Genomic DNA, 22,790 nt, shown 5'->3' on the forward strand with positions numbered 1-22,790 from the left:
CAAACAACAAATGCATCCTGCATCTTAGAGTTCATCAAAATCCCTTAAAAAATAATTATAATAATAATAAAATAAAAAAAGGAGTTGCTTAGGTGGAAGGTCACGATGCAAAACTTATGGATTATAATTAATATCCAGCACATGATTAACAGAATGATGAATAAATTAGTCAAGTTTAATACAACAAGATCACTAAGATTTGCATAATTACAACAACTTCAAAAACTTTCAATAATTTAATTTGTGCAAACATATAAGTAAACTAGGGTTTTGAAAATATTTTGCAAGTATTATTTATGGGAGGACATACTTCGATCATTTGTCATGAACTTTTGTTTCTTTTGGTTTTGATCTATAACCTATTTATCTTTATTATTATTATTATCTTGATGGAATTTATTTGTAAAATCATATAAAAATAGACTTAGTTTCCCTTTTCATATATTACAAATTATAGTCATATTTTCCTTTTAAAAAAATAATTTTTTTACTTACCTATTTTATCTCAAGTTCAATAAATATATTACCATTACATTGAATCTATTAAGGAAATAAATCAAGCCATTATTCCTTTTTTTTTTTGGGTAGATTGGAGGTGTAAATAAAATTATTATTGCTATAATTTATATTAGTCAATCCATAATTTTGATTACCATGATTGTTGCACTAAAAAAAAAAAAAAATCCCTCATCCCTAACAATAGGCCTTCCACTAATTAATAAAATATAATTAATATGATTTAACCATAATTTTTACTTAGTTTCCTTCCTAATATCATTGCAATATGATCAATATTTTAAATTTGTAGAATTAGTTGGTAATAGGAAACAATATTAATTACTTTATTTGTTTTAAAATTTGATTAATAGTAGATATGCATATTAAATAGAGGTAAAATAAGAAATTATAAAGATTATACTGTTTTAAAAAGAGAAATGAGGCTATAATTTGAGACAATTAAAAAAAGAAAGTGAATCTAATTATCATATTAGATTTAATTTCAATGGAGTAATATGGATAATAATCAATATTAATTTAAAAGTATATTAGGCTATTTTTATTGTAATAATAATAATAATAATAATAATAATAATAAGGAAAAAAAAAAGAAAATTGAAAATTCATGATTAAATAACGAGTAACTAATTATCAACAAAAAATGTCATTCATTTCAAGAAATGTTCAATTATGTTAAAAACAATTTTGTGCAAATTGGGCACATAAACTCAACCCCTAGAGTTACAAATTAACCCAAGTTAACAAACTCAACTGAAGAGTTAAAAGTTGAACCATAGTTAAGTGTCTTATTAAAAAAAAAAAAAAGGTTGTATTTGGGTTAATGAAAAAAGTAAAATATGAACCAAACCCATACTTGCCTTTTTCTCAATTTTTATTCAGTCCTTTATTATTCAAGTTTTGGGCACCCTTGAGAATTCTTCTCAGGTTCTCATGGGTTTTTGACAAAATGAGTCACTGTGCATGCTGATTGATACTGGTCTTTCAGATTTCAAATTTCTTCACCTGAAGAGACTTTCTTTAAATAGGTAACTGTTCGTATTTCTTTGTCCACCCCCAATTTTTGCTCTGGAAAGAGCATTCTTTTTTTTTTTTCTTTGGCTTTTTTTTGGTCTTCATTAATTTGGGCACTGTTTTGCTTGAAGATTGTAGAATCTAGGGTTTTCAGTTTGAACTCTATTAGATAATTCAAATGGTGAAAATTGACCGTTGCTGGTTTGCCTCCAAACTTCCTTCACTGTAGATCCATGAAAAGATTGTTTCTTGATTTGTATTCATTTCAGCTTTTTTTTTTTTTTTTTTTTTTTATTGTATGTTTTTGAATCATTGAGCATTGTTTACTAATTCGTTTTCTTTCTAAATTTGAGATTTTGATTGTCTTACGTAAGTACCGAGATGAGTTTAAAAAAAAAAAAGTTGAAAGCTTTGTACTGGGAGTCGAATTGAAGGTTCGAACGAGTTGAATCAGTGTGATTGATCCCAAAAACGGCTTCAATTTTTCTTGATTGGATCATATCAATCTTGAGGACGAAAGAAGGAAAAATAAAGTCTAGGATATAAAACCATGCTCATTTCATATCTGGTAGAAATGAGGAATTATTTTTTTCTTTTTTAAGGAAAAGCGGAAAAAGTTGTAATGGGTGAATGAAATGTATAGTAGGAGGAAAGAATTATTACTCTTTATTGATCTATATACGTCTTTAACTAAATCAGTTTTTCATATTTAACACGCATAGGTCATTCCTCTAATCTGTGGAGTTTGATAAGCAAAGAAGTCGCACATAATTGATTGACTTATCAAATGATATACGTATATTAGTCTGGAAGTGAATGTGTTTGTGGCAGAAGTTGCATCCGGAAAATTTTGGCGAATTTTGTTAAGTGATGATGTCTATATCTGCAGAAAAAGAGCAAAAGATAGAAAAAGAAATTTTTTAACTTCATAAGGATCATGCTGCATTTCATGCAAAGTTGAGGACAATGAAATTGCTTTATGTTACAAGAAGGAAAACTTTATAAGTGTAAATCTTTTGCAAAATCTTGTTTCTCTGTTTATTTGTAAGACCACTGAATTTTGTGTGCAAAAAATTTCTATGATTTCATTTATTTATTTATTTGTAAAAATATGAGGAAAAGCATTGTTTCCTTTTCTTTTGGATTTATTTGTAAATCTTTTTTCTATATTCCAGTTTTTTCATACTAATACACATTGAAACATCTATCTTGTTGGTGAGATTTGATACAAAAAGCATTTTCACCATGGATTAGCTTGTCAACTGATGTATGTAAGCTTGTCTGAAAATTCATGCAACATATAATAATTATATTGTTTCTAGTGTGTTTTTGAATTTCAATGGGAAACTGCAATTAGCTTTGCCTTAAAATGGTATCTTTACCAATGGTTGTTTTATATCTAGATGATATGAGCTAATTATTTTGTTTCTTTTTCCCAAATAAGTATGAATGAATAAACAAATGAGTTGAAAGGTTAACCTATCATTTGTTTCCTTTCATATATAACGTCATTTTGGGTACAAGATGAATAAATAAAGAACTACACGATGGGGGTAGTTCTTCCCTTCCCATAGATCGTGGTCGATGGGGAAGAAAGAAATTAATGAATGTTCTTTTGGGAAAATGTAGAATAATATACCTAGCCCCCCAGTCTATTTAATCTCTTTAGCTTTCGTTTAGCGAGGCGCTGTTAAGCCTCGGTCAAGATTAAATCTGTTTATCAAAGTGCTTCTCCGATTGCTCAAGACGCATTCCAGGCGAAATCGCCCAACTCTCATTCTGAACTTTTTTTCAATTTCAGTGAAAAAAAATTCATTGAATTAGAGAATCAAAATCGTTTGAATTAAGATTAAGAGTTTATGTCTCTCTTTGGACTGACAACGCTCAGTCAAAGGCAAGCCGCTTATTCTCAGTCAAGTTTAATCTACGACTTTTTTGCTTCAACACTTAAGTTTAAGTAAGCACAACACCTCCACCATCCCATCTAGGGGATTCGAGCCTGAGACTTATTGGTCGAGATCCCAAGTTTTTACTTTTGGGATGTCCCTCGGGATTATCAAATAATATTTGTTTATAGGTTTGTCAATATTAGCGTTAAAGCCATGATGAAATTTACAACTAATTTTATTTGTTTATATTTACTTAACGTTGTATGGGAAACCCTATTTACTCCTTTGCCGACATCATCAGGCATAAGATACGTACATGGTAGGGTTTCATGATGCCTAAAGCTACAAGTTGCGAAAATGACAAAAACTTTAAATAGGCTTGCTTGAAACTACAACTATAGACCGGATGAGTTGCAAGGTGATTACTGGATACTTTTCTAATGCATTAGGTGAACCTGGCTAATAGCTAAGGGGAAGATTTTCACCCTTTTAATAGAGAAATAAAGGTATTGTTGAGCAAAAATCCATTATTATAAGCTGTGAACAAGGGCTCTTGAAGCATTTGGTTCAGCATAGACAGTTATGGATATACCTTTTGCAGAAAGATTCATAATTTTATGCTCTTTATTATAGGATACAGACTTAAAAACATGCATATTGGTATTGAAGTGGGCAGATTCCAGATCCAAATCTTTGTAGTTGATTCTGATTGTGAAATCCTCATTTTTAATAATGATATTAGCATACTGGATATCTCTGTATGACATATACACCTCTATGACATGTATACTCCATTTTTTGATATCACATAAATGTAAATGTGAAGATGATTGTCTTTTCTAAGTTGCTAGAGTTTTTTATCACTTCTCATTGGAATTTTTTACTACTAAAAGTATTCTGGGATCACAAATATACTGAATTTCAATATGAAATCTTAATAAATGTCTCTCTCTCATTTGAAACTGATAGCAGTAAGTAGTGTGCAATGCATGAAGCCAACATTTTAGGTAATTTGTGAATTGTAATTGAAGTTCATTATTGTCCTATATCATCTTCTTTCAATCTTGACTTAACTTGATTTTATTGACTTGGCATATATTGTTAAAGGTATTGAATTATAATCCATTAATATGTATATTATTGAAATGCTAGTCAACTTTATAGGATATCCATATTATGCATATTAAATTTTTTGGGCTTGAAACTGATATTCACTATTAGGCATGAGGATGCACAAGTTTGTAATTAGGGTTTATGGTTTTCTTTCGACAATAGGCAATTGTAGACTATTTTCTTTGATATAGTTCGCGTTCCTGTACTTTTATAGGAAATAATAGCACATGAAAGAATGGATGTTTCCCTTTTATTGCTACTTTTCCCATTCCAGATGTATATTATTGGCTTTTATTGCTATAATCAAACTAACTTGCTCCTATTTCCGAGTGAGTAATATAAATAAAGCATCACTCAACCTATGGAATTTCATTTTCTGGAAAGAAAATAAATTTGAGATCCACATAATGCTGATATGAAATAAAGGTCATGCTGCAATTACATTATGATCCATTTAATGGTATTCCTATTTAATAATTTTCTTCATTACGACTGTTTCATTTTATTTGAACAGGTCTTCTATTGAAATTACAATTTTCGTCTTGAAGTATGGAGGAACCACAGGCTGTGGAATCATATTCTTCGTAGTTTAAATTTTGATGGTATTATATAGAAAGGAGAGGTAGGATCAATTTCCAGACACAAGGGAATATGGAGTGTAATAAAGATGAAGCAGTCAGGGCCAAAGAAATTGCTGAGAGGAAGTTTACAGAAAGAGATTATGCTGGGGCAAAGAAATTTGCTTTGAAGGCCCAAAACTTGTTCCCTCAGCTTGAAGGTTTATCTCAATTGTTGGTGACGTTTGATGTGTATGCCTCTGCAGAGAAAAAAACAATTACCGGTGAAGTTGATTGGTATTCTGTGCTTGGTGTAAATCCGTGGGCTGATGATGAGACAGTCAAAAAACAATATCGGAAGCTAGCCCTCATGCTTCACCCTGATAAAAACAAATCTTTGGGTGCAGATGGCGCATTTAAGCTGGTGTCAGAGGCATGGAGTTTATTATCTGATAAGGGTAAGAGATTAGCATACAATGAGAAGTTGAATGTGATAGGAACTCAACAGCGAGTTTCAACCCAGAATAAGGTTCCATCAGCACCAACTACTGTTAATGGCTTTCATAGTAGTAACAGTACTGTAAATTCAGATGCAAGGACTCAAAACAAGAATACTCGAGCAGTGCCAACCTCAGGTCCATCTCCTTCCCATCCAAAACCTGAAACCTTTTGGACTATCTGCAATAGATGTAAGACACAGTATGAGTATCTGAGGATTTATCTTAATCACACTCTCCTTTGCCCAAACTGTAACGAGGCCTTTTTTGCTGTGGAGAAGGCTCCGCCTCCAAATGTTACAAAACCATCCAACTATTCTTCTCGCCAAAAGCATCAAAATTCAAGACATCGTGCTGCGAATAGTAACCTGTTTAATATTGGAAGAAATTGTGGAGTTGTTCAAAGTTCAGGAGCTGAGGGCTTTGGAGTAAATTCATCTAATAACCCAGATCTCCAGTGGAATCATTTTTCCAGAATGGCTGGTTCTGGGGGTTCGGTTGCATCATCTTCTGCTTCTCATCAACAAGGGAGGAGAGAGCATGATGATGCAAAGGCAGCTGCTGAATTGAGGACTAGTAACTCTGCTCTGGGGGCTGATCAACTCTTCAGAAGGAGAAGATCTGATGAAAATTACATGAATAGTTATGGAGCTGACATGGGTAATGGAAGAGCAGGCTTGGGAAGTGCATCTGAACAAAGAAGGGGCTATTTTGAAGCACAAAGAGTTTATGGCTCTTCTAGTATTAGCAATAAGCTCAACAGCAAGAGGGAGTTGTCACTTCTTGAGCTCCGAAATATGTTGATGCAGAAGGCGCGTTTGGATATTTGTAAAAAGCTCGAAGAATTGAGGTCAAGTGAATTGAAACCAAAAGAGAGTAAAAAACAGAAAACTCGGGTAAGGAACGATACAAGTAATCCTAAGAATCGCGAAAACTCTAATTTTACAACTTATGGAAATCGAAGCAAGAAGTCTTTCCCTAGTTTATCTTCGGATGATTCCACTAAAAAGACCTCCGCACCAATGTCAATTAATGTTCCAGATCCTGATTTTCACAATTTTGATTTGGATCGAACTGAACGTTCTTTTGGCGATGACCAGGTTTGGGCTGCCTATGATGAAGATGATGGGATGCCTCGTTATTATGCTCGAATTCACAAGGTGATTTCCTTGAAGCCATTCAAGATGAAGATTAGTTGGCTTAACTCGAGAACCAACCGTGAATTCAGCTCTGTAGACTGGGTAGGTTATGGCTTCCCTAAGAGTTGTGGGGATTTCAGAGCTGGTAAACATGAGATCAGCAGAACATTAAATTCTTTCTCACACAAGGTTAAATGGACAAAAGGCACTCGCGGAGCCATTCGGATTCTTCCTGGAAACGGAGATGTTTGGGCTCTTTATAAAAACTGGTCGCCGGATTGGGATGAGCATACTCCAGATGAAGAAGTCCACCGATATGAGATGGTGGAGGTGCTTGATGACTATAATGAAGAACAAGGTGTGTCAGTGGTTCCTCTTGTTAAGGTTGCTGGTTTCAAGACAGTTTTTCATAGACATATGGATCCCAATGAAATTAGGAGGATTCCAAAAGAGGCGATGTTACGCTTTTCTCATCAGGTCCCTGATCATCTGCTTACAGGTGAAGAAGCTCATAATGCTCCCAAGGGTTGTCGGGAGTTAGATCCGGCAGCCACTCCTTTAGAACTTCTTCAGGTAATTACAGAGGCACAAACAGTAGAGACTACTAGGGAAACTGTGGAAGAGATAACAGTGAATTTTACAGAAACGAAGGTTGATGAGATGGTGGAGAAAGCCTCAAATGCAAAGGAAGGTGAGAGAATAGAAATCGATGAATAAGCAAAGAATGTCAAATAAGGTTGGGTATATAGGTGGCTGAGAAAGCCAATGTTTGTAGATGATGATGAAAAGGCTGAGAAATTAGCTAGTGGAAACGCTGAAGATACACCGGTATAGGTAAGTTTTTCTTTTTTCTTTTCCTTTGTATAGCTGATCCAAACTGTAGATGCTTTTTTGCACCATACTGGATCTGCAAATGCTTCAAAGTCTCCTTTTTTTTTTGCTTTTTTGGCTGTATAATCTTAGAACAGTCAAATCATGGGTATAAATGAACTCATGCTTGACCATGATCGAGTTTGCTGGCAGCAGCCCATTTAACTGTATTGCTTATGCTTGTGAGTTGTCACAATTTCTTTCATTTCCGGCTATTTAGCGATGATATAAGAGCGTTGTGTGAAATGTTACTGTTAAAAACCTTACAGGGAGCAACTGGCTACTGTTCTTCAGCTGCCACGCATGACAGCTTGTTTTGTTGATTAATGTTGGGAATGGCATTAAGGTTTTCAGTTTGCCTTTATTTCTAATTTGCAGCTGACTTCTCCTTTCTGTTATCTTAAACCTGTGGGGTGTTCTAGTTTCACCCAGAAACAGAAAGCAGTCAATATATCATCAGGATCAGAAAGCAATATTAGAGGAACTTGCCGCTCTGCGATGTCGCACCACCTGTGCCCTGTACAAAGAACAGGAAAACCAAAGAGTTCTTTTTACTTATTATTTTTTTAAGATGTAAATATTACTGTTAGACGTCGATTTGATTGATGAGAGTGTGAAATATATGAGTTTTGTATACTCTATGGAATGCATAATTTATAAATTGTGAAATAAAAAGAATTTTTTACATTTAATTATTTGGTTGAAAAATATAATTCATAGATTTGGAAAATGTTTTTGAAATAAAATTAATTGTTAAAAAAATTATATTATTAATAAAAAAAATGGTAGAACTGAGAAAATTTGGCCCCTAAATTAATGGAATTAAGAGTGATTTAAGAGATTCTACATTTGTTTTTTCTCTTCTAGAACGATAAAATTAAGACTGATGAAATTTTTTTGGACCAAGCTAAGAAATCTGATAAATTTATGAAATATATACGTTTAATAGTTTAAATTCCACCAATTCAAACCATTTGTTCCAATTTGGAATTCCGTTGTCCGGCTCGCTTGTTGGGAGCCGCTGGGCCTCAGCAAGCTATGAGCTCGTTGTTTCAAACTTGCATAAGGGGATTTAATTTTAACTTTAAAAAATATAAGAGAGAAATTTAAGATTTTACTTTCTGATTAAGAAAAGGAAAATAATAGAAATTTGACACCCTGCACTACAACAAACGTCAAGGGTGTTGTTGATGGAAATATTTAAATTTATTTATTTATTCAAATTTCAAAATAGTTAAATTAATTTATGATTTCAATTACAAAACTATCCAACACATCACAGCAATGAATCCGAATCTGAATAATTAAAACCAGAAAAGAAGGGAATCTGAATAAAATCACATGCTCATAAATGTATTTTCTCTACAACAAAAATAAACAAATACACAAAAGTCCATACTGTAATACCCAACAACCACCACCAGCAACATGCAGTAATTGGTTTCTCCGACCGACCTAGATATCTAATTAGCTAGGGAGTAATATTTTTAATTAATTAAATTAATTATTGTTTAATGCTATATAATTACCTCGTGTCTCCTTCGAAGAAATAATACAGAGAGGACTAAGAACCTTAAGAGCAATAAATATTTGTTAAGATTGGAAAAATTAATGGCAACAAAGTTCCATGCAATTTCTTATTATAATAAGCGGAATTCGTGTTTTGATGGGTCAAATTCATGGAATTATAAGGAGAAATTCTTAACCTTTCATTTTTTTTTTTTTTTAAAAAATAAATATATAATCTTTGTGGCAGAGTACTGGAGATATACATATAGAGTCTCCATGCAGTGTTCACTGGGAACATATGTGCTCCCTCTAACAGAGACCTATTCTAATAGGGGTGTTCTACGACTTCACCACATGGACACAAGGGCTGCCCAACATCTAATCTTCTTTTTTTGATTTCCTTTCCTTTTTCTTAGTTAGCAAGCAACTTTTTATTAATTAATTACCATATATAATTTCGGCATTTGTCTCGTAGAATATTCAGAAATTTCTTTCCAAAATTAAATAAAATCGAACCATTAAAATTCACTTCCTAATTGATCAATAAACGGTTGAAAAATTACCAATTATTCAGTTCTAAATGATAAGAAAATATATACGCAGTAGGGTATGTGACCCTAAAATTGACTGAAAACATGGAGGAGGGTGACTTGAATAAAGAAAAAGCGAGAGTAGAACTATAGAGAGAGACCCCGTTTTGGTCAATGCAGATGTCAACATCCCACAAAATATTTTGCAAAAGTAATAAAAAGTTTGGAAGTTATGATGCAATGGGGAACCAAGAAATTACCCTCTTCGCATACTTCCAAAATCCCTAATAAAATCTTCCCCTCCCTTCACCTATTTATAATCAAACCATCTCTTCTCTTCTCCCCTCATTACTACTTCTCTCTCTTTCTCTGTCTTAAACTCCCTTCCTTCTGTCGTTTTGTATCCTTCCAGGTTCCAACTCTTTCTTTCTCATTTTCTCCTCTTGAAGCTTCTCGGCTCGCACAAGAAACTTGGTAAGCGTTTACTTCCATTTCTTTCTTTCTTTCTTTCTTTCTTCTTCTTCTTTTTGTTATTATTGCTTTTCATGTCTGTTGTTTCATATATTCATTTCTCTGATTTTATACTTCATGCATGTCGCTCTTTCTTTAATCTCCGGTGGAAAGTTTTTGCCGGCGACAACTGATAAAACAAGAGGACTCTTTTATTGTTAATAATCTTTTTAGCATTGACTTACCTCGGCCTGGTTTATAGCTGTCAAACCAGTGATAAATAATTTTTAAAAATGATTTCTGGAAAAAAATCATAAATTTTAAACAATATTTTTTTAGAAAAAAAAAAAAACTCTGCTTGCATTAGTTTAATCCTAAAAGTTATTTGTTACCGCTAAAATTTTCCATTTATTTAAACCGGGATTTTGCAAATTGCTCTTACAAAGTTACCATACCGCGAGAAACATTGCGAATAAAACGAAAAAGCAGTTGATAGTTAGTTTTTTCACCTGCACAGACATACTTTAACATTATCACGCGATTAACATGAATGTAAATTTCACCTCCACTTAAACTTTTCAAATGTGTCGCTCACGCGCTACTATTATCAAACTTTTACTAGTTTTAAGATTTCTTTTTTCAGTTATTTACAGGTCCTTTTCTCTCTTATTTTGGCCTTTTAGAAGTCGGTAGATGATGTAAAAGCATGGTATCTAGATCGTACACGTCGCATATGGCGTCCCATTACTGGACTGGGCCTAGAGGCCCATTGGACCCACAAAGAAATTTTTAAAAAATAGTACTAGTTACATAGTTTTCCAGATCCGGGGCCGTCAACTACCCCATTTAATTGACCCTGCCGAGCACATGACACGTGTGGCTGTCAGTTGATGACAAGCTACGTGTGGGGTAAATATTTTAGGGTCCACCGACTAGTGGGTCCAGTCCAAGTAAAGGATCCGGTGGTTTTGGAAGGTGGAAGTGCGGACCCCACCAACCATCATCAAGAAAGCAGACTAGTACATGAAAAACGGTTATAGGCATGTTATGATGTGAGTTATGATTTCAAAACTCAAAGTCTGTATTTCGAGAAAGACGTAATCTGTTAACACCTGAAAACTATTGTTTTAGTGTTTTAATGAAGATAAAAACACTATTCGTATTACTTTTTTGGATTATAATTATATTCTTTTTTTTTTTTTTTTTGAAAATTGAGAAAATCTTATATATGATAGCAATATATATAAGCCTGAAATAAAAATAGTTTAGGTTTGAGAAATTTAATGTCTGTTCTGGTAGTAGACGTGCATGCCTTAGATTGTAGCTTTCTTTCTTTCTTTTATTTTTATTTTCGAGAATGTGATTTAAACTATTTGAATGAAAAAAAACAAATACATAACACAATGTACAAGTTTGTGTGGAACCAAGAGAAATTTTTTTCATTGATATTGTTTTATGGTATGAGATTTTTAAACATGGAAGATTATTGGTCCAAGAAAATTAAAGACAACAACTGCCCTAATTAAAAAAAAAAAAAAAGAAGTCATTAGCCTATGAAAATTGTCGTGAATAGCAGACATGCATTGGCTGTACTGATGTAGGGACTAACCGCACCTAATTAATACATAAATATATATGATTTTATATTAAACTAATTAACCAAATGTTTGATTAATACTTAATTAAAAAGAAGTTCATGGTAGTTTCCTAGAAGACTTTGACATGTCGTCCTCTATATATATATAGTTTATTGTTTATATGAAACCATGTCCAGATGTCTAAAGCCTGATAATGAACAATTTCAGTTGTTGACACGTGATGTTGGTCTTTCCTAGTTGATGTCTGAGTTTAATTAAATTATTATAAACTTAGTAATTGCTTTGTTTTTTCTCTGTTCACACACTTTCGGTTCCAAAAAGTCTAGGGTGGGTCGTTTTCTTTTTCTTCCTTTCTATAATAAAAATAAGTTATGGCTTTCAAAGGTTACACGTGTCCTCTGGAGACATTGCATGTGTTAAGTTCACTCTTGTCCTCATGTTTTCTTCTGCTTAATTTTTGCTAATTAAGACTTGCATATATTACTGGAAGGAAACACCCTAAGCTGCGTTAATCTTGAGGAATTATGCTAATTAATTCCTAGGAAGTGTCAAGTTTGTCTTAGAACCTAGACAGGAGACAATGCCACGAAACTACACATATTAAACAAACTAGACTTATGTAATTAATTGCAAATTAAAACCCTAATGCAGCCTTTCTTTTTCTTTTTAAAAAGAAAAAAGGAACTGAACGATCATGCATTGTATTATACGTCTAAAGTTGTCTGAAACCTTTGGACGGTAGCTCGCGTCAGTATCAGATGAATCGGCTGTTAACGACCTTTCAATTTGTTGAGTCATTGAATCCGATTTGTTCGTTGAATTATTTTCTCGCTTTTGTTCTCTTCTTGTTTTGCTATCTTGTGTTGGATTAAAAGAATTCTCAGTTTGAAAGCGACCTCTCTTAACCTGAAACAATCTAATCTGGATCCTGGAATATGTATACAGTTATCCCACTGTAATTGCGATTTACTTGTGACCTTTTACAGTACCATTAAATCATTACTTAAAGTTCAGTTGAGACCAATGTGGAAGAGAAATATTGCGAAGTTGAATCAAGCTATGGGATTTCAGAGATCATCTACCAATAAACAAAAATTGCAGCCGGTTATCTCCATAATTGCAACAAAAGCATCGAGTTTAAGCCAACCCAAAGACCCAAATTACAACTCATGGCTGGTAAGTTTTATATATATATATATATATATATATATATATATATATATCTATGTTCGTATATTGGAAAATTATCTTAAAAGAAAAAACTAATGATGATATTTAATTTATTGTAATCAGGTGGAACACCCTTGTGCATTGGATTCATTTGATCAGATGATGAAAGCAGCAAAAGGGAAGAAGATTGTCGTGTTTTTAGATTACGATGGTACTCTTTCGCCCATTGTAGATAATCCTGATCTTGCATTCATGTCTGATGAGGTAATTAAACATTATATCTCTTTAATGTTTATGTAGATACAGCTAGTTAACAAAATTATATTGCAGATGCGTGCAGCAGTACGAGAAGTTGCCAAATATTTTCCAACAGCAATAATTAGTGGTAGGAGCAGAGACAAGGTAAGTATCAACTTAATTTTTTGTTCCTTACTGATTTTCTTTCTTTCTTTTTGAAGCTTTGTAAGGAATCTTTCTCATTGACACCTACAGGTAAAAGAATTTGTACAGTTAAGTAATGTATACTACGCAGGCAGCCATGGTATGGACATTATGGCACCACCAAGACCAGTAATCAAGTCTTGCGATGGCAAATACAATACAATAACCCTCGACAAAAAGGTAGAAATTATTATATATTTTACTAGATATAATTGACTAATTATTATATATTTTACTAGAATTTTACTTTAACTAATTATTCCATTGGTTGTTGAATTTTTGTAGAGAAATGAGGTCCTCTTTCAACCTGCTAAGGAATTTTTACCTGCAATTCAGAAGGTAATTAAACTATAGACTTTGACCAAGTCAACCCTTTGCTCCATTTTACGTGGTCACAGAACATAATTAATCCGTCATATAAATATAAGTACGTAGTTTTATTTAATTGCGTTAGCATCCATGCATGAGTGCAGCTTGTCATGTAATAAGAATAAGTAGTTATATGTGTTTGCAACAGATATTGACAACGTTGAAAGAGAAAGTGATGAAAATACAAGGTGCCAGTGTCGAGGACAATAAGTTTTGCATCTCTGTACATTTCCGACAAGTTGGAGAAGAGGTACATACGTGTCCATTTAATTTTACCTAAAGTATCTAAACAACCCTTAATTTTTTTTAAATTTATCTATTTAGATGTCAAAAAAAATTTTTTTTTTCCCAAATAAGCTTGAATTTTTATTGACAAGTGCAACTTATTGTTTTATCTTAAATCCAGGATTGTGGAATTTTAGAAGAGAAGGTGAAATCTGTGCTTGAACATTACCCGGAATTTCACTTTACTTGGGGTAAAAAGGTACATGCATGGGGCTAAATCTTTTAATTTTTTTTCTTCCTCCTTTTTAGGAGTTGTTTGGTTAATCTTGGAACAAGGATAGAAATGAACTTGTAAATGTTATAATTTAAAAAATCAAAAAAAAAAAAAAAAGTTCAGATTTTAAATAGAATTTTCTAACAGCTGTGCAAATTCATGTAAAGGTTATGGAAATACGACCCTCAATAGAATGGGACAAAGGCCATGCTGTGGAATATTTCCTAGACACTCTAGGGCTAAGCAACTCCAATGATGTTCTTCCAGTGTACATAGGAGATGATCGAACTGACGAAGATGCTTTTATGGTATATAAACGTGTGATTAAATTTTCATATATATATATATATATATATATATATATAATTAATTAATTAATGAATGAATGAATATTTTGCAGGTAATAAAAAGAAGGGGAGAAGGGTACCCTATAATTGTAAGTTCGAGTCCAAAGGATACTAAAGCTTCATTTTCTCTCCATGATCCATCGGAGGTTTTAGCTTTCTTGTTACGTCTAGCTCGGTGGAGGAAGTCTTCTAGCTCAAGTAGGTCATTTGCTCAAATCTGGGGTGTAACTGATTGAAACCAACTCTTGATTTTGCGTATATATATTTAAGGAAGAGAGAGGGAGTATGTAAGTTTTAGTTGTTCTGCAAATCATGCTTCCTTCTTCTAAATTAGCAATTAATGTAAATGAATCTCTATTGGAAATTTTAAAAATAAAAAAACTTCTTTCCTCTTGACTTGGGCTCGATGGGCCTTCATCATGGGCTGATGGTTTCTCTTGTCAATGTCCAACTACATTTATGACCCACAGTAAAAAGGCTCAAAGCTGGGTCGTTTCAGCAGAAAAGTCTATAATCATCGGCTGAAACGGCTAGTCATTCATACTGAAGCCTGCCTAAGGAAGCGGGATCAGAAAGAAAAACTTTTGTTTTTAAAAAGAGAAGAAATCGAAAGTCTTGCACTTGCTTTTGTATTTTAACACACTGTGGTTTATTCGCTGTCATTGTTTTGGGCTTTCAACTTAAGAAATCGTTTTAGGAAATGGCAATAAAACGACAGTGGTGCAAAAGAGGAATGTTATGCTCATTCTCTATCACAATTATGTATTGGTGTGTCAATCCTACTCTCCACTTTTAGGTAGAGATCGAAAAAGACTAATAAAATAACACCTTATCAACTAAATTTAAACATACAAGAAAAAGGTTAATAAGCAATGAACAATATTCAACTCTCTGAAGATGAAGTTTGTTATGAAGTAAAATTAGAGTATTTAAGGAGTTGAACTCGTTTTGAAGTGTGATTATTATTACTCAAAATATTTAGAGTATTTTATATAATTTAATTTAGCCAAAAAAATTAGAGAAAATAAAAATCAATACAAATCCAAAGAGAAAAAAAAAAAAAAAGAAAAGACAAAAGAGAAAGTAAGGATAATGTAAAAGGCCTTCCATTCTGACCTCAATCGTTAAAATTCAGTGAATCCATTTGTTTTTTTCAGAAGTCCCATCACATAATTTTTCTCCTGCCTATAAATTATAATAATCACATTTATTTATTTATTTATTTTGAATTTCCCTTGCAGGCTTTCCGAATCCTACGGATTTTAACACATACCTAGTTGCAGTCTCTCAAATCTTACGGACTTTTCTAAAGTAATTATAAGCATATGTAAAAGGTTTTATTCCTTTTAATATATATATATTTTTAAGTTTTGTCTTCTTACGCAAACAGTAAAATTAGAATTCTTTTACCAGAATATTCCAAATACTTTTGTCTTATTGTTATTTGCCAATACAAGAACCTCAAAAAGGGTAAAATCAACGAAAGCATTCGACCTTTGCACTTCCTTTTATTGAAAAGAAAATACCAGTACGTATCTGTAAAACCATACAAGTACTTTGATAAAAATTTTACTAGGATTTTTATTTTTGAAAATAAACATGAACTTTTAATTTTCTTTCTGCTGTGTTCATAGTTAATTATGTTTAGATGTTGTAAGAAAGCTTCCCTTCATAAAATTTTAGGTTTCATTTTGCATCCTCGACCATTGATACATCGCATGCACTTAGGAATCGGAGCACATATAAACCCATCAAAGCCACTTTCTAACATAACAATCTTACCAACCTTTATGGATTGAAGAGCTTGTCACCATTTGTTCATGAAACTGATTTTATTAATGCTAAAATCATTTCATTTCTTTACACCAATACGCAATCCGTTAAAGATTTGTTTGTGATTAACAAATAATAAAATGAAATTAATATAAACAAACCTCACTTTAATTAATCATCAGTGAGTGTTGGGTGCTTGAATTATATGTTTGTAATTTAATAATGAAGATCAACAATGGAATTTGATTTTGAAAATCTTTTGAGAGTACAGAAATTAAAATTAATCACCATGGACTATTGCTATATTGCATACGTGTTTGTACAAATTGAAAAGAAGTAATACAATTTTCATGTGCTGATTTGCTGGAAGCAATTGGGTTTCATCCAATAGAGAGACAGCACCCTTTAGATCTCTCACTACATTATTTTAATTTTGATTTCCCAGTTATAATAATTAAAATGCATATATAATTCTCCACTGCTGTTATTTAAATATAGTCAATATACTGTACAGGTGACTCGTGTCTATATTAATTTAATTTCAAGCACTAGTGTTTGGTCTTCTCTAAATATCTGAGTAATTTTATTCTTGCAAATCATCATTTAGACCAAAAAAAAAAAATGTTAGTGTGATTCCAATCATGTCCATTATAATTTTTCTTTTTAGTTATGCATAATAGTTTATACTTCATTAGCTTAAAGTAAATTAGTAAATTTTAATCAAGTGTAGATTTGGGTTAAAAGGAATGGGTTCATGGCCACCATCATCGACTTGCTGGTTAACCATGAACCGTAATCTTCAAGGATACTTTCCCAGAATTACAGAATCTAGCTCCACCATTGTAGGAGGCAATATAAGAAGTAAAAATAGAGTGGGAATGTGCATATCTATGTACAGACAGAGAGAGAACCATTTTTAAGATAGACAAGTATTTTCCATTTTAAGGTTGTTGCCCAGAAAATTCTCAACGCAATGCCTATATATGTATATAGATATATATATATAGAGACAGAGAGAGAGTAGGGCACGTGTCGTCCTAAAATAGCGGCACCGTAAGAAATTATTCCAGAATCTACATGTGATAAGAGATAAAAACTTGATTGTAAAACGTGTTTTCTTTTCTTTTTTTTATACTTCTAACAGTGTCCTGAGGCGGCGAGTAAGAAGACAATAACTCAGTTTCGCAATTAGAAGCCGACAAGTGTTAGAATCTTGGAATTGGTGGGAGTAAGAAGATTTAATTTATTTCTTATTTCTAGCCAATTGAACTCATTATATACATACAGATTGCAGAAGCTTTCTCCAAATCGCAATTAATTAACCAATTAATCTATCTACCAATGTTAATTTAAAGTTTTGCTTTAAGATCTTTAGGTTTCTAGAATTTATAATTTTAAATTTACACACAAAAGTCGCTTAAAAATACATTTTTCTCCCCGGCTGAAATATCTGCTGCAGTGTTAATAAAAGGTTGAATCGCTTTGATACATTGGACCGTGTTCGTGCGGGACATGTGAAAACGACGCTATAAAATAATGTGCGTCCAGTAATGAACATTCGAGAAGATTGTTTATAAGCTTTGTTGATAGATAACCACTGAACTGGAATATGTTTGGTCTAGTAGTGTTACGTGCCTTGATGTATATTGTTATTAATGACTGGACATATATATGTATAAATACATTGTATTATGGTCTCTTTTTTTTTTTAGTATTAAATAAAATTGATAAAAATCTACATTCTTGACAATTTTATCTAAATTTCAATATTTCTTTCTATTATTTTTTTATAAATACATTACACTCTGATTGAAATAGGAATTAAATTTAACAATTTTTCAAATTAATAATAATTTTCATCAATTTGATAAGTCAAGGTTAAATTAAATTTTTTATATAGTTTGCAGCGTTATTTCGATCCATTGAGCTTTTCAACGAATAAAAAGAAAATCAATTTAACCATTTATAACAGAAAATCTTACTCTCAAAGCAAATGCTAAGAGGCCATATGTTGTTTATGGTTAATATTGAAGTGGTTGCAGTTGCAGATGAATGAAGAATCCGCCAAACGGACAAATATGTAAGTAACATGCTAGTTAGGTCAACGAATTTTTCAGAGCTAGACAAACATTTTTAAATGGCATTTTTTTTTTTTGACTGAACTGGATATTCTAAATGGCAGTCCAAAAAAAAAAAATATATATATATATATATATACTCAAAATGAGTTTTTTGAGATTAAAGTACAATTACAAAAATGGTATGAAAATAAATATTATGTGTATAATTTAATTTCACGGCACCAAGACAATAAATGTCACATACTTGATACTATTTAAAGTAAGATAAGCTAGTGTCGTACAAAGATGGTTGGGATTAGTTGTGATTTTTATATAATTAATCATGTGGCTGCGCGTTATAGATAATAATGAAAATATGTAATTTTATTGTTATTAATATTATATTTAAAAATGCAAATAGTATTTTATGAATAATAGCATACATATATTTTCATCCATCAACATTTTACTATTTATCTTCGTGTTTGCTGCATTTCAAAAATTTCAAACACGAATTTTAGTTTTTAACACGTGTTGATCAACGAAAAATAAACATCTACATGAATTTTAAATCAACAATCTATTAAAGTAAATAAAATTAATTGTTAAATGATTTAGATTATTTATTAAATGAATTGTATAAATGTTTAAAAATATATATTCGACATGTTTGTTTGAAAATAAATATTATATTGCGTATAACAAAATCGATTTATTTATTCTTCAATTAGAGACCTCTTGCTTTTTATAATTCACAATTTTAAAAATACCAATATGATCATATACGATTACTATTATATATATATATATATATAAAAATATTTGATAAAATGGAAGCTATTTTTATATTTTGTTCTAGCTTTGGGAATAAAGCATATTTGGAAAGAATGTAAGTTAGAGTAATAAATAAAAAAATTTAAAAAAAAAAAACGAAAAATAGTGTTTTTTAGGTTAGAGATAAAAGGAATGAAAAAGATAGTTGTCCAATAACAAGAAACTCTATAAATGTTTTCGAAGCTCCCAAATGTGAAGCCAATTAATATCACAACTAGCCAACCACCATAGATGAATCTGACTTTATCGTTCAACATAAATGGACCACTTCATCCCCCACTTTCCCCTCCTTTACTTTCTTTTATTATAAAAATATTCAAGGGCACTTCCGTCACACAACAACTCTCCCACAAGACGACAATTCTTTTGGCTCTTTCGTAATTATATAGAAATCTAAGGGGCACTTTTCTCAAATAAATTAATAAAAATTTGGCTATAGAAATAATTTTCCTTTTTTCTTTTTATTATTTTATTTCAGGTGATTAGATAATAGAGAGGCTTGAGGTAGTTCTTCAATGGCGGTGGGTCGCGTACACTTCCTCTTCTCCTCTTGAAAAAATAAAACAAACAAAATAGACTTGCACAAAAATCTCTCTCTCTCACTTCTCTCGAAAAACGCCAGTCAACGGAGGCCGGCGATCGCTGCTGCTATTTCGGCGGACGACAGTTTTGGAGAGAGAAACCGGACTCTTTCTCTCTCTCTCTCTCTTTCTCTCTCTCTCTCCATCTGATGCTTCTGTTTTCAGAGTAAGAAGAAACACAAGGAGGCGTTTGGCTTGAAGAGAAAGCAAACCGAAAATGAATGTTCGGAGTAATGGTACTGCGCTTGGAAATGGATTTGGAAGTGTAGAGAGTGAATACATTAGGAGACATCATAGACATGATCCTGCTGACCATCAGTGTAGTTCTGCTCTCGTTAAGCACGTCAAAGCTCCTGTTCATCTCGTATATATCTTTCTCTCCCTTTCCATCTGTATATAGTAATATTGTGATGACGTTCTTTTTCGTGGTTTCTATCGATCTTGATTAATGCCTTGATATGTTTGAGTCTGTCTCTGGATTGAATTTTTCTGAATTCATAGATTGATGGCGTGATTGTGGTCGCAACTTGCTGTGAATTGTTCCTGCAGTTTCTTTTTACTAGTGATTTTTAATTGCTGATGTTTTTCCTATTCTTTATAGTGAGTTTTTGATCTCGATCTAAGGTAACCCCTGTTCTTCGTTTGATGATCTTGCGCTTGACTGATATTCATTAGGTGTATTTGGCGATTAGACCTTCTGAGGCTTCTATGGTTGCATGCAGAGAAAATCGAGAAACAGAGAAACAATTTATCAAATATAGACACATAGGGGATTAATTTCTTTCCATCGAATCTGGAAAATTATAATTGTGCATTGAACTGATGTGTCAACTGTACCATGTAAAGTTGGGTGTGAAATTTTTGAATTTAGACGAGCAAGGTACTAGTATATTTTGCCTTCCCCTATGGTGCAAACCAACTAGAGGGAAGCACATAGATTGTAGGAATAAGTTCTCAATTACAGTTGTTCTGCCTCCTTTTAGTTTTTTTTGAATGCATTTCAAATTCTATGAGGTTTCCGTGAGGGAAAATTATGATTTGCTATTATTTTCTGAAAGAGTCTTTTGTAGACTCTTTGAAAATAGTGATAGTGAAGACTCAAAATTTCTAATTTTAAGATTCTCAGTTCTGTAGATGAACAAACCAAATCATCTAGTACTATTGTGCCAAATACAATAATGAATAAATGGTGACGAGGAAACAATTATCCTTAAAGAATCATCTCGAGTTCCAGTTTTTCAGGAAATTGATAGTTACAATTGTGGGGTTGCCTAATCATTTCTGAATGATGTCTTTGTTATTAATAGGTTTGGTCTTTGGTGAGGAGATTTGATCAACCACAGAAGTACAAGCCCTTCATCAGCAGGTGCGTCGCACAGGGGAACATTCAGATAGGAAGTCTTAGAGAAATTGATGTAAAGTCTGGCCTTCCTGCCACTACAAGTACTGAAAGATTGGAATTTCTTGATGATGATGAGCATATTCTCAGTATCAGGATTATTGGTGGGGATCACAGACTTAGAGTATGGAGTCTCTTCTATTTTTTCCTCATTTCAACTCTGCTCTTTTCTCTATATGATTTCCAATTCCATTTAAAGCATCACCTCTCTAACAAGTTCAATTTTGCTGCACTCTTCTTTTCTTATGTTCGAATTATGTTGTACATTAAATGAGTTGTATGTGTTTATCATACAATGTTTGGCCACAGATCATCATAGTTTAGGATTTGCACTAGTTGAAGTTTTTATCATTCTACTGTGGCTTGGGTTGGGAGAAGGAGAAGAAAGAGGGAAAAAGAAAAAAGGGGTTGGGGGGTGTTTAAAATCTGAAAACATAATTGGTTTAGAATATTCTTGCCAATTTCTTGATAACTTTTGCTGTCAATATTATTCTTTTCTATTAGTAGTCTAATTATAATTGAAAAATAGGTATTAATTGAAAAGTATTTCTGGAGCCTTTAAAAGTTGTCACTGAAACCCAAGAGTTGTGAGTTTTCTTCATTGACTTTTAATTTTGAAGTTATTCTAATTTTTATGGCACTGACCTCACACTTTTTTTATTTTTAATGGTTTTTCCTCAGAACTATTCTTCAATCATTTCCCTCCATCCAGAGATCATTGACGGGAGACCAGGGACTCTGGTAATCGAGTCATTTGTGGTAGATGTTCCTGATGGGAATACCAAGGACGAGACATGCTACTTTGTGGAAGCTCTGATAAAGTGCAATCTCAAATCACTAGCTGATGTGTCAGAGCGGCTTGCAGTGCAAGACCGGACTGAGCCCATTGATGGCATCTGAGTGTGGGACTGAACTTCCAAGATATGGTGGAGGCTATGGTTGTTAAGGATGAAGCTTTCAGGGCACTTATATCTCAGAGGCTCTGGATACTGACTAGCTATAGTACTTTCTTCCACGCTATTGCACTCTCTTTCATTTTGATTGTCATGTTCCTCCTCTAATTATTTGCTGGATTCCCCATCTTTAGTATCTCAAGGACCACACCCTTTATAAAGCTTTATCGTGCTTGTGAATGAAAAGAGTTTTTTCAGAAAAAAAAAAAAAAGAAAAAAAAAAAAGAAAAACGAAAAACTAGGTTATTTTTCTTTGTGATATCCAGAGCGTTTTGTTTGTGATGGAAAAACAATGTTGTATATATGTGCGCTGGAAGGATATGTTTTGTAAGGTCTTTCCCTTATAATTTTAGATCTAGGTAAAACAAGTTTGTTGAAGTTAATGTTTTATTTTATTTTATTTTTCTCTTTTAACAACCATACGTTTGAAGAAGCCGAAGCCTGAAGGTAATATAGAGAGGCATTTATATTTGTCATGTTTTAAATATGCTTCTTTGCCTGGAGCCCCCTTCTGTGGGTAGTGTCAGTATGTGTTCTGAGGATTCTTTCAATTCGGCGTTGCACGATTTATTAATCAAATGGTTGTTTCGCTGCATTTGCTTTTATCCTCTATTGTGCAGCTGAAACAATTTTCTACTCTCTCTGGAGATGTACATTCTTACTTCAATGTATTGTGCAATTT

The 22,790-nt window shown here is 32.6% G+C and overlaps 3 protein-coding genes across 3 annotated transcripts; all 3 read left to right on the forward strand.

The window, feature by feature from the left end:
* Nucleotides 1-1,358: 1,358 nt before the first annotated feature.
* Nucleotides 1,359-7,800, forward strand: LOC105648353 (DnaJ heat shock amino-terminal domain protein). The gene is made up of 2 exons (XM_012234714.3): nt 1,359-1,544; nt 5,047-7,800. The coding sequence occupies exon 2, from the start codon at nt 5,184-5,186 to the stop codon at nt 7,440-7,442; it is 2,259 nt and encodes a 752-aa protein (XP_012090104.1). The 5' UTR covers nt 1,359-1,544; nt 5,047-5,183; the 3' UTR covers nt 7,443-7,800.
* Nucleotides 7,801-9,810: 2,010 nt separating this feature from the next.
* Nucleotides 9,811-14,904, forward strand: LOC105648819 (putative trehalose-phosphate phosphatase C). The gene is made up of 10 exons (XM_012235325.4): nt 9,811-10,108; nt 12,669-12,858; nt 12,976-13,116; nt 13,183-13,254; nt 13,345-13,473; nt 13,579-13,632; nt 13,811-13,912; nt 14,069-14,146; nt 14,329-14,469; nt 14,562-14,904. The coding sequence occupies exons 1-10, from the start codon at nt 9,867-9,869 to the stop codon at nt 14,742-14,744; spliced, it is 1,332 nt and encodes a 443-aa protein (XP_012090715.2). The 5' UTR covers nt 9,811-9,866; the 3' UTR covers nt 14,745-14,904.
* Nucleotides 14,905-19,646: 4,742 nt separating this feature from the next.
* RCAR3 (regulatory components of ABA receptor 3) lies at nt 19,647-22,525 on the forward strand. The gene is made up of 3 exons (XM_012234715.4): nt 19,647-20,120; nt 21,064-21,279; nt 21,837-22,525. Exons 1-3 carry the CDS (start codon nt 19,974-19,976, stop codon nt 22,053-22,055), a joined length of 582 nt encoding a protein of 193 aa, XP_012090105.1. The 5' UTR covers nt 19,647-19,973; the 3' UTR covers nt 22,056-22,525.
* The last annotated feature ends 265 nt before the right edge of the window (nt 22,526-22,790 follow it).

Source organism: Jatropha curcas, chromosome 10 (assembly GCF_041381405.1).
Source record: "Jatropha curcas cultivar XTBG-Jc1 chromosome 10, XTBG_Jcur_1.0, whole genome shotgun sequence".
In the NCBI taxonomy this organism is placed as follows: Eukaryota; Viridiplantae; Streptophyta; class Magnoliopsida; order Malpighiales; family Euphorbiaceae; genus Jatropha; species Jatropha curcas.